This window comes from Musca domestica, unplaced genomic scaffold, assembly GCF_030504385.1.
Source record: "Musca domestica strain aabys unplaced genomic scaffold, Musca_domestica.polishedcontigs.V.1.1 2, whole genome shotgun sequence".
Classification (NCBI taxonomy): domain Eukaryota; kingdom Metazoa; phylum Arthropoda; class Insecta; order Diptera; family Muscidae; genus Musca; species Musca domestica.
In genome coordinates this window covers 19,330,258-19,343,085 of record NW_026712249.1, presented here as the reverse complement: position 1 = coordinate 19,343,085, position 12,828 = coordinate 19,330,258, and the positions used below count along the sequence as shown (strand labels likewise).

At 42.3% G+C, this 12,828-nt stretch overlaps 1 protein-coding gene across 2 annotated transcripts in view; it reads left to right on the top strand.

Annotated features, from left to right (window-relative positions):
- LOC101899997 (CKLF-like MARVEL transmembrane domain-containing protein 4) overlaps positions 1 to 11,870 on the top strand; it is a 56,798-nt gene extending 44,928 nt beyond the window's left edge. Inside the window, exon 3 of one of the 2 annotated variants that reach the window (XM_059121912.1) lies at positions 11,404 to 11,870. In XM_059121912.1, coding sequence (XP_058977895.1) covers positions 11,404 to 11,604 — 201 coding nt within the window. In that variant the 3' untranslated portion in view covers positions 11,605 to 11,870. Of the gene's footprint in view, positions 1 to 199; positions 666 to 11,403 lie in introns of those variants that run through there. The other variant, XM_059121911.1, reaches the window with a different exon arrangement.
- The last annotated feature ends 958 nt before the right edge of the window (positions 11,871 to 12,828 follow it).

Sequence of the window (12,828 nt, the reverse complement as noted above, 5' to 3'; positions counted from 1 at the left end):
AAATTACAAATTCTACTCATAAATAATTTGATAACATTTAACATTTTGCGAGATTGACCTCGAACTTGAGTATCTAATAACGATTTCTAACACAGAGATAGTAATGTTGTAATCCATCAATTGAGCTGCTTTCAATGTATACTAATTTTCACTCTCATTTTTTCTCTCTTTTCTGTTTTTTTTTTTTTTTTCTCTTCAGGAATTAATCAATACCGGCATTGCCACCGTTCTGTACTTCATTGCCTTTATCGTACAATTGGCCAAGTGGTCATCATATTCCTCGGAATCCTATGGTTATGGTTCGAATATTGCCGCCGGTGTATTTGGTCTGTTTAACTTCTTGGCCTATGCTGCCGGTACATATTTCCTGTATTTGGAACATAAGAGCGGTGCCACAATCTAAGATGCCACGGAGTAACGAATGCAGCCAGCCACCACAGTTTTCGAAATTTCTGCCATAATATAAGCAAAGAAAGAAAGATAAAATTTAGAAAGAAAAAAATAAACAACAGTCCATATATAGGCAGGATAGACAGAATGAAACAATCGATTTCATATTGAAGTTTATGTGCATGCTTGGCTTTGGAGCGTGGAGCTTGCCTTAAAACGCCCGCATTCAATTGTGCATGATTGCTGCCTGTATAAATATAAACTCAATAAACTACTATTTACCACTCTTCCCCCCCCCCCAACTACAAAACATACCCAGTCTAACCGAAAAAGAACAAAAAATTATAATTAAAACTCTATTTTTTAATATATATAAATGCGCATAGGTTTTATGACATTCACACATTGTTAACGCCATTTGTTTTGCTCCTCTTTGACGTCCATTTTTAATTTTTTTTGTTATTTTACCTTTTGATACAATCAATTAGTTATTTCATAATAAAAGGACATCACACAACAGGGATATTAAATCGAATGGTGTAATTGGTTTGCAAATTTTACTGACATCAACATTTAAATATGTTCGTAAGTGTGTACTCTACTTAAGCGACCATATGGTTGTTAATCCAAAGCAGAGTTGCAAAGTTGGCGCCGTCAAAAACAACTCATAATAAAGTTGGGGGGCCACACATCAAACTGCTCTCATTTGGCACACTCAAGTTACCAATTACAAAAAAATAATCGACTTATATATCCCAAAACATACACAAACAAATGCAAATATGAAATAATTTCAAAACTTTATAGTCATTGTCAAGAAATAGTTTTAAAAACAAATCATAAGTTACAACAGTTCAAATTATATCCTTAATACAATACAAAACAAACAAAAAACTACAAAGCACAATTTATATACATTTTTTTATAAACATTGTTAAATTACTTAAAAAATACTTATACATAAGAAGTTGTATAAAAAAAGAATTATATTTATAAATAAATCGTTTCGTTTATATTTTCTTCTTCTTAACCCCTTTTTTAGTAGTTGTCCGTCTGTAAATGTATAATGTTTCATTTGTAACTAAACAGCTTATTCTTCTTTTATTTTTGTATTCGCTCTAAAGAAAAACTCGTTTATTTTGTTATTATTTATTTACCAATAATTATTCGTACATTTATATAAAATATTTGTAATAACTGCAAATTTTTTTACAGTTGTAATTCATTTATTTTGTTTTTGTAATAATAAAATAAATTTAAAAAATTTTTAATAAAGTTTTATTTTTTAATGATTATGTTAGAATTCCGCCGAAGAAGACGGCTAATACCACGTTTAGACACAATATTTTATACGGATCAAACCACATGGATTTATTGCTTAATCCGGCTGTATTCAATCAGATTTACAAGTAAAAAATGGAGATAAGTTCGGCAGGGCCAAACTCTTTACATCCTCCATTCGGAAGGAACTTAAAAAATTTAAAAATAAAATCCGTCGAAAAATACAGCTCAAATAAAAACCTTTATATATGGGTTATAGGATGACGTAGTGCGGGATAAGTAATTGTCTGTCATAGGTTGTAGTATCCATTACGAACTTTAATTACCAAATTTGAAACAATTTCGATGAATAATGTCGCCAAAAACATCAAAATCGTCATATGGGGCTATACGAAGACGTGGTCCTGCGCACGAAATGTTTTGTCATAGGCTGTAGCACCCATTACGAACTTTAAATACCAAATTTGAAACGATTCCGGTGAATAACCTCGCAAAAATCATGAAAATACTGAGTATAGGGAGGTACCTTCATATGGGGGCTATACGAAGACGTGGACCTGCGCAGATAATTTTCTGTCTTAGGCTGTAGTATCCATTATGAACTTCAAATACCAAATTTGAAACAATTTCGGTGAATAATGTTGCTAAAATCATCAAAAATATAAAAATATAAAATAAATATAAATATCAGGGGGTGCCGTTATATGGGGGCTATACGAAGGCGTGGACCTGCACAGACAATTTTCTGTCTTAGGCTGTAGTATCCATTACGATCTTCAAATACCAAATTTTAAATAATTCCGATGAATATTGTCGCCATAAACATAAAAATACCGAATATAGGGAGGTACCGTCATATGGGGGCTATACGAAGACGTGCACCTGCACAGACAATTTTCTGTCATAGGCTGTAGTACTGTAACGACTCAGATTCCTCCGTTTGCTGAGGTTAGCTCACGGTGGCCAGAGTTCGTCACAGAAATTTATTTCTGTCAGCGACGGGAGTAAGGAAAATACGACTCTTTATTAATATGGGATCACCCCGGTTTATTGTTCTTCAGTTCAATGTATTTACAACCGGGATATTACACAGAGTCCTTGGAGTGATCTCGAATATTCGTCCGGCTCCGAGATAAGAGGACTCCTAGCAGCTTCCCCGGTTTCTTATCCCAGTGGCTTCGGCAACTCACTGGACTTGACCCAGGTGTTCTTGAGCGGCTTTGACAACTCGCTCTTCCCTTTTCCTGGTGGCTTTAATAACTCACTCAGGTATATCTTTGTCCTGGGCTTCTTTCGCTTCGGCGGTCGCGTTTCCAAGATCTTTGGTTTCACTTTACTCACCTGAAGTTGCAAAAATAGGCTGCTTCGTTGATCTAGACTCCTGTTGGCCTAGTGACTCTCAATCGACTGTCCCCCCTGCAACTTTCTACTTTCCTTTTATAATCCGGTGTCAACAACTTGCCGACGTCCTTTAACTGCATACGCAGGCGCATTGTTGCTAGTTGTTTACAAGTTAGCCGCGCAATGCAGTCCCTACGACGTGCATTTTGTTGCTAGTTGTTTACATGTTAGCAACGCATTGCAGTCCCTGCAACGTGCGTTTTGTTGCTAGATGTTTACGCATCACAGTTCCAGAGACTTGCGTATTGTTGCTGGTTGTTTTCGAGCCAGTAACGCATTACCGATCCAACGACGTGCGTTTTGTTGGTAGTTGTTACAAACAAGCAGCGCATTGCAGTCCCTGTAACGTGCGTTTTGTTGCTACTTGTTTACGATTTAGCCACGACGTACGTTTTGTTGCTACTTGATTTGAAGTTAGTATCGACGTGCGTTTTGTTGCTACTTGTTTACAAGTTAGGATCGACGTGCGTTTTGTTGCTACTTGTTTACAAGTTATCATCGACGTGCGTTTTGTTGCTACTTGTTTACGATTTAGCAACGACGTACGCTTTGTTGCTACTTGTTTTCTTAAGTTAGGATCGACGTGCGTTTTGTTGCTACTTGTTTTTCTTATGTTAGGATCGACGTGCGTTTTGTTGCTACTTGTTTTTCCCCCGATAAGCGGTCAGTGGCAACAATCGAAAATAAAGGGAAATATAAGTTTTCTTCCAATTAATCCATAATTGCCATATATTTACAAAAAAAAGGATTCATAAAATATAAATAATTTCCGCTAATTACCGGAACTAGACACGTTTGTGTGACCGGAAACGAGCCTGCGACTTCCGCCATCACACTTCTCCCTCTCCTCGGGTTAACCGAAATCAACGGCTTTTGACGAAAACCTTCCCTTGTCTGTTAATCAGCAGTCTATAGGAGCGTCCACAGACTTCCACGATACGTTTGTACTGTTTACGAGGTACCCGTAACGCCATGCCCATCCGAATGTGTCTCTGCAGTCCCACCTGAACCTCACTGGAAAATTCCTCCCGGCATGAAAACCGGCACCATGAGTTTCTGCCGTCGGGAACCACTACCACGCTACGCATTCTTCTCGGGTCCCCATCGCTACTAGAACCGCTTTCTTCCGCTTCAGACTCTGTCCAATCAGCATACCTTGGTGACGTGCTAAGCTCGGCCTGGTACCCATTGTCCGTACCTTCCCTGACCTCGAGGTCGGAAACTATTTCGTTTCCCTGGGAATTATCCTCTGCGGACGAAGCTTCAGATTGTGAAACGAGGCTGGTCGGTATCATTTCTGGGAGGGATTCTTCCTCAAGGGTGATTATTGAAGATCCCGGGGACATTATAGGTGCTGGCAAGGATTCATGCGACGTTACACTAGACAGGGAGTCCTCGTCGAGAATGATAATCGACGATCCCGGCGACATAATCTGCGGTGGCGTAGGGGAATTTGCGGACCCATGTCTCGGCCTGGGGGGTGTGGGCTGGTCATCGGTATTTGGGGCGAATGACCCGTTGACTGGAGGCCACATAAAACCTGGGTTTGCCGCGTTCTCTTCATCCGAAATCTCGATTATATCGAGCGAACTTGGCCGCTGCTGCACTCTAAAGGGACGAACAATAGCTACTGGTCGTGGTACGTCCCCTATGGTCGTTCTTCCCAGCCGGGCTGGGTTGGGCTGCGTAACTCCTGGTACGCCCTGGCAAATACGTTTGCTGGACGTTGGTGTAACCTCATCTTCCTGGTTCTGCCACTGTTGTTTATAATAGGCTTTGGTCTTTAGTACAGGCGATCGGTTTTCCATGTTGCCGTCGAGACTCTTTTTTACACCTGAAGAAGAAACAACAGAAAATGTATTAGTGGCCGCCTCCAATACTGGTGCGTTAACGCGTCCAGAAGAGGAAGTCTCTGCCGAAGCGAAAGGTTTCAGTTCACTTAGGTGTGCCCTGCGCACATCGTTTCGTTGTTGACCGCGAACGTTTACAATCACGGGGGAAGTGTAGCCCATCACTTCATAGGGTCCATCATATTTTGGGGCCAACTTTGCTGCAAAGCTTTCAATCGCCTTTGACAAGGGGTGTTGTCGTACCCATACCCAGTCGCCCACAGCGGGTTTCCATTGCCGCCGTTTCAGATTGTAATATCTCCTCTGCTGTTCTCCGGCTTGACCTATTCGTTGACGAACCATTTTAAAAACGTCGCGGAGTTCTTCCGCTCTTTCCTCAGAGCTTTTCCCAGTTGTACCAGTCCCATTCGTTACTTCATCGTAGAGAGTGTTTGGCAACCGCGGTTCCCAACATTGTATTATATAGGCAGGACTATGCCCCGTGGTTTCGGATATACACGAATTCATGGCCAAGTTTATCTCTGGAAGAAATTCATCCCATTTATTATGCTGATTCTGACAGACCTGTGCCAGCATCGTCTTAAGAGTCCGGTTCGCCCTCTCCGTTGGGTTCTCCTGGGGACAGTAAGGTGCGGTGAACTGCTGTCGAACTCCAATTTCTCTAAGGTATCTTCCTAATTCGCGACCCGTAAATTGACTACCATTATCCGAGAGAAACACTTTGGGAGTACCGAACCTAGACAAAATCCGCTCTCTAAATGCCTTGATCACGGCACCCGTGGTGGCTTTACGCAACGCCACCAGTTCCACCCATTTTGAAAAACGATCAATAAATACGAGAAGCATCGTGTTGCCATGTTTTGTCCTGGGTAGAGGTCCGACGAAGTCTGCACAAACCATGGACCACGGTTCTTCGGGGATTGTTAGTAACATCTCTCCAGCTGGTGCCAACTGACTAGGCTTGTACTGTTGACAAGAAATGCAACTTTTCACATACCTAGCAACATCCCTCATCATTCCGGGCCAATAGTATCGCTCAGAAACTCGTCTCGCCGTCTTTCTTATCCCAAGGTGGCCTGCGGCTGGCTGGTCATGGTTTTCGCTAAGTACGCGGTTCCGAAGATTGGTGGGTACACACAGCTTCCAAGTATAATTTTCTCCATCACTCGAGTGTCTTGGTATATGGCGGTAGAGCTGGTCCCCAACGACAGCATAATCGGGGAATTTCTTGGGATCCTTGTTGATCTCCTCCAGTTTTAAGCGAATCCAGGGACACACATCCCATGTTTCAGCAACCGCCCTTTGCAACGATTCTACTGGCTGCCTAGACAGAGCGTCGGCGACTACATTTAGACCTCCTTTCCTGTATCGTATAGTGTAGCGATACTGCTGGAGCTCTAGTGCCCATCTCGCCAATCGGCCGGTGGGGTTTTCGATCGAATTCAGCCACTTCAGCGCCAAGTGGTCCGTTAAAACTTGGAACTCGTATCCTTCCAAGTATGGCCGCATCTTTCTGATGCCCCACACAATTGCCAGACACTCCTTTTCGGTTGCGGAATAATTCCTCTCCGCTCCATTCAGAGATCGGCTCGCGTATGCAATGACCCGTTCACCGTCAACAAATTCTTGGGTCAGCACTGCCCCAAGACCAACATCACTGGCGTCGGTCTGCAACAGGAACGTTCGACCGAAATCTGGGCATGCCAATACTGGAGCTTGAGTCAACCTAGCTTTGAGTAGTTCGAACACAGTATGCTGTTCTTCCGTCCATCGCCAGTGTTTACCCTTTTTTAAGAGGGATGTCAATGGTTGAGTAAGTGTCGCGAACTCGGGCACAAAACGGCGGTACCAGGACGCCACGCCTATAAATCGTCTCAGCTCTTTGGGGTTCTGCGGCTGTTTCATTTCCATGATCGCGGCAACCTTGTCTGGATCAGTTCGGATGCCGTGCTCGGAGACAATGTGACCCAAGTATCTCGTCTCTTTCTGGAAAAACTGGCACTTGTCAGGGTTAATGCGAAGGTTGGCGGCTCGTAGTCTTCGGAACACCTCCAACAGATTGGCCAAGTGCTCGTCTAGATTTCTTCCGATCACAATTATGTCATCCAGGTATGCAAACGCAAAAGGCTCCAAGTCTGGTCCTATTACGCGATCTAAAGCCCGCTGGAAGGTCGCAGGAGCTGAATGCAGACCAAACGGCATTACCCGCCATTGAAATAATCCTCTTCCTGCAACCGTAAATGCAGTGTACTTCTTGCTGTCCTCCTCCAAAGGAATCTGCCAGTATCCGTCCTTAAGGTCAATACTACTGGTGTAGTTTGCCTCTCGAAGTCGGTCCAAAATCGACTGGATTCGAGGTAGGGGATAGGCGTCGGGGTCGGATTTGGCATTAAGGTGACGAAAATCCATACAGAGTCTCCAAGCTCCGTTTTTCTTTCGCGCAAGAGTAATTGGAGAACTGTAAGGACTATGTGATGGTTCAATAAATCCGTTCGCCAATAACTCACTGATTTTGGCATCGATCACTTCTTGCATAGCCGGGTTACGGGCCGCATAACGTAATTTAAATGGACGGTCGTCTGTCATGACTATACGGTGCGTTGCGGCCGTAGACGGTCCATGAATATCTCTGAATTTCTGTAGTTCCTGGTCTAGGAAGCTCTGGATCCGTTTTTGCTCCTCTATAGTCGGGGGCTTTGCCGGCACAGAAGCCTCTGGGACGTTCTGGCCGTCCAACGTCCTCTGACACCGTTGATCGGGTATTCCGCAATTACACGAAATGCTGGTGTTCAAATGCTGCTTTGACTCTGATGCTTCTCTAGTCGCTGTAAAAACGCAGGATAGCCCAGCTATCGTCAGGCGAGCCCCGATCTTTGCCAGAAGATCAAGCCCGATGATTAGGTCTTCCGTGGCATCTGGCATGATCAAGAGACGAGCGGGCACAAGTTGACAGCCTAATTCAATAGTTGTTTCGACAGCATGTTCCACATTTCGTTGGGATCCATCTGCCAAAGTCACCAGAGAAGAGCAAGGTATACGTTCGACTCTAAGTACCGCTGCAAGATATTCCTTAATGAACGACGTGGTGGCTCCTGTATCTACCGTGGCAGCGATTTTTCGTCCAGCGATCCCAACGGTGGCCACCAACCTGTTGGGTTCCATGTGGAGTGTCGTGTCTAATTGAGGGGCTCCTTTTCGAACTGCGGACCCGTCTCCCCTCTTTCCTGGCGAGTCCGGTGCCCATTTCCCGCTGCTCGTTTCCGACAGCACTCTATGGAACGGATACCTCTTCGTCCGCACTCCCAGCAGAATAAAATTCCCTCATTTCGACAGCCTGTGGCGAAATGACCGTCTTGTCCGCATCTCCGACACGCCGTTCGTGGATTGATCGGGGACTGGCGGGGTATGTTTGGTGGGCTGTCAGCGGGATCTAAACGCCGGTGTTGTTCCTTGGATGGTGTCATTAACGGTGGTAGACTCTCCAAGTCTTCGGCCATCGATATCAGTTCGTGCAGGCTCTGGAAGTCACGCCGCCGGATGTACCACAGGTATTCTGGCAGCGCGTTCTTGAAAATCCGCTCCAACTTTTGCTCCTCGGAGTAGTTGCTGTGTCTCATCATGTTCTGCATTCCGAGCGAGTAATCGCGAAATTTCTCCCTTGGACGCTGGCGCCGTTTCCGAATGTCGTCTTCCAAGCGCTCGAAATAGCGAGTTGGCAGGAAGAACCTCTGGAAATCCTCTCGAAAGTCTGCCCATGTCTGCCATTGACGGTTATTGTTTCTGAACCATACCAGTGCCTTACCCTTCACTATTTCTGGCATCATCTTGGGTAGAATATCAATATGTAGCGCGTACATTCCAGCTAACTCCTCCGCTCTTTCGAGAAATTCTAATGGGTCCTGCTCACCATCAAATCCCAAGTTCCACTTTCGCACTTGATCCGCCACCGCCCGGAAATCGATGTTGGTAGGAGCTCTGATTCGGCCAATCGGGGACGTTGGTCGTGTTGGGCTGTTACCCGGAACCGGAACTGTAACTCCACTGGGGCTCGTAATAGCCAAGCTTGGAGTTCTTTTCGGGGAAAGGCTGGCCTTGCTGTCTTTACTGGACGTATGTTGATCATGGTAGTCCTGGTACCGAAGTAACTTTTCCAACTCCTCTGGTTCATGTACCTCCCCCAAGAATTTGCCGAATCTCCTTCGAAGCTCGTCTACCGTTCCATTTACGTCGAGGCCAAATTCGGTGAGGTAGTTCCCCAGCTCTTCTTTACGTAGGCTGTACGCCCAGGTGGTCCGCAGCGTTGTTGACATACCTGTATGCCGATGGTGACCCCCTTTCTTGTTGGTACTGATTTTTTTCCTTACTCAGGTCCCTGCTCGGGCGCCACTGTAACGACTCAGATTCCTCCGTTTGCTGAGGTTAGCTCACGGTGGCCAGAGTTCGTCACAGAAATTTATTTCTGTCAGCGACGGGAGTAAGGAAAATACGACTCTTTATTAATATGGGATCACCCCGGTTTATTGTTCTTCAGTTCAATGTATTTACAACCGGGATATTACACAGAGTCCTTGGAGTGATCTCGAATATTCGTCCGGCTCCGAGATAAGAGGACTCCTAGCAGCTTCCCCGGTTTCTTATCCCAGTGGCTTCGGCAACTCACTGGACTTGACCCAGGTGTTCTTGAGCGGCTTTGACAACTCGCTCTTCCCTTTTCCTGGTGGCTTTAATAACTCACTCAGGTATATCTTTGTCCTGGGCTTCTTTCGCTTCGGCGGTCGCGTTTCCAAGATCTTTGGTTTCACTTTACTCACCTGAAGTTGCAAAAATAGGCTGCTTCGTTGATCTAGACTCCTGTTGGCCTAGTGACTCTCAATCGACTGTCCCCCCTGCAACTTTCTACTTTCCTTTTATAATCCGGTGTCAACAACTTGCCGACGTCCTTTAACTGCATACGCAGGCGCATTGTTGCTAGTTGTTTACAAGTTAGCCGCGCAATGCAGTCCCTACGACGTGCATTTTGTTGCTAGTTGTTTACATGTTAGCAACGCATTGCAGTCCCTGCAACGTGCGTTTTGTTGCTAGATGTTTACGCATCACAGTTCCAGAGACTTGCGTATTGTTGCTGGTTGTTTTCGAGCCAGTAACGCATTACCGATCCAACGACGTGCGTTTTGTTGGTAGTTGTTACAAACAAGCAGCGCATTGCAGTCCCTGTAACGTGCGTTTTGTTGCTACTTGTTTACGATTTAGCCACGACGTACGTTTTGTTGCTACTTGATTTGAAGTTAGTATCGACGTGCGTTTTGTTGCTACTTGTTTACAAGTTAGGATCGACGTGCGTTTTGTTGCTACTTGTTTACAAGTTATCATCGACGTGCGTTTTGTTGCTACTTGTTTACGATTTAGCAACGACGTACGCTTTGTTGCTACTTGTTTTCTTAAGTTAGGATCGACGTGCGTTTTGTTGCTACTTGTTTTTCTTATGTTAGGATCGACGTGCGTTTTGTTGCTACTTGTTTTTCCCCCGATAAGCGGTCAGTGGCAACAATCGAAAATAAAGGGAAATATAAGTTTTCTTCCAATTAATCCATAATTGCCATATATTTACTAAAAAAAGGATTCATAAAATATAAATAATTTCCGCTAATTACCGGAACTAGACACGTTTGTGTGACCGGAAACGAGCCTGCGACTTCCGCCATCACAGTACCCATTACGAAATCTAAATACGAAATTTAAACAACTTCGGTGAGTAATGTCCCTAAAATCGTTAAAATATCGAATATCGGGAAGACGTGCACCTGCACGGACAATTTTCTGTCTTAGGCTGTAGAATCCATTACGAATTTCAAACACCAAATTTGAAAAAAAAAATGGTGGGCAGTGTCGCCAAAAACATAAAAATACCGAATATAGGGAGGTACCGTCATATGGGGGCTATACGAAGACGTGGACCTGCAGATATAATTTTCTGTCACAGGCTGTAGTATCCATTAAGAACTTCAAATACCAAATTTGCAACAATTCCCATGAAACAATTCAAAGAAACTAGAAAAAAGCAACTCTGTGCTGGAGTCTTATACTGTCAAATAGTCTTTTAAATATGCAACAGTTGACTTTGTTTATATTTAATTTTTTAACAAAGTTCTTAGACACCAAAATAAGGGTGCAAGTACATAAAAGGCTTGAAGTTAAGGCTAGGCATATTAATGTCAAGTTATAATGGATAATGACGATAATCCCTTTATGAAATGTTACAAAATATGCCTAGCCATGTCTTCAAGCTTCTTATGTACTTGCAGCTTAAATATTAGGGGGTAGCTTTGATCTACCTCCAGTAATTATGCTATGATTATACCTACATGTACGACAATTACCAGAAATATTAGTACTTAGTATAATTTTTCCCCTAATGTCTTAAAAGTTTATAAATTGATTAAAAGCCTTCTCTAAATATTTTTTCTTTTATTAATTTTTTTAGGAACTTCTTACAACGGGTATATCGGGACTATTATATTTCATAAGTTTTGTGATACAGCTGGCCCAGTGGTCTGGCTATCCACACACGCCGGGACATACACGAAATATTGCAGCTGGTGTTTTTGGTTGTTTCAATTGTGTGGCCTATGGAGCGGGAGCGTTTCTCTTGTTCCAACAACACAGGAGTGGTTCGAGAATATAAAAAAATCGTAAACAATAAAAAAATACCAAAATCATACCAAAAATATCGAATAACTAACTGCACGTCTGTGTAAATTCCCATCGTTTGTTTAATACTAGGTTTTATCTTTATAAACTTTTTATTATATATATTATTGTTTTTTGTAATTAATATGCATATATAATTAAGCATCGGTTGTTATGAACCCTGGGTTATAATTACTAAAAGTCTATTTTAGCAATTGACCTAGTCCAGGACTCATACAGAGAGAAAGTTTCTAAGGACAAAGAGAATATAGAAGAAAATGTGTTATGTGTTCTCTCCCACATTCGTATTTTCTCATATCCCCACATTGTTTTCTGGAATTTTCCAGAATATTAAAATATGTAACATTGAACTTGTTAATCGTCATCATCGACACAGCTGTTGGGACAATGAACTGTCAAACCAATTTTGGAATTGAAAATGTTGAATGAAAAATTATTTAAATTTGTAAAAACGGTTAAAAAACGCGAATTAGAAAAACCTTCGAATGACGTCGTATGAGAAAATAGTAAAGACCTACTTATAATTAAAAAAACATTTAACATTTTTGACATATCAATATTCCCAAGCGTTGATGCATCTACCTGTATTCTTTTTCCATGGGTAGAATTAAGAAGGTAAAGTCATGCAATCATATGTTTACATGTTTTTTTTTCAAAATTATTCACTTGACAACATCTCATTGTCAAAATTTATATTTAAAAATCCACTGTGTGCACACTAATCAGATATGGGATCTAGTTTTCTATGTATTTGACAATGTAAGTTACAGAAAATGCAGAGATGCGTATGCTTATTTGAAATGACTTTACCTTCTTAATTTTACCATGAGATGTTCATTATAACCTCATTTAATTGTATGTTTATGTATATCGTATTGTCACTACTTATGGTATTATCTTCTTAGTCATAGACTTATATAATCTTAAATAACATAGTATTGTCATATGCTAATGGTTAGTATAGCTGTATTAACAGATTTTTGTCTGGAAGAAATAAAGGCTATAAATAATATAAGAAAAATAGGTTTACCATTGTATAAAGCCATCCAACTAATTCCCCCCTAAATAAATGATGCTTTAAATGTAGGAACCACACATTCCTATTTATTGTTATGTTACAAATCAAATCTTTTATTATTTCACTGCAAAAAAAGTATTGGAATAAAAACTTCTGGATACCTGCATCAAAAGTCTTTGT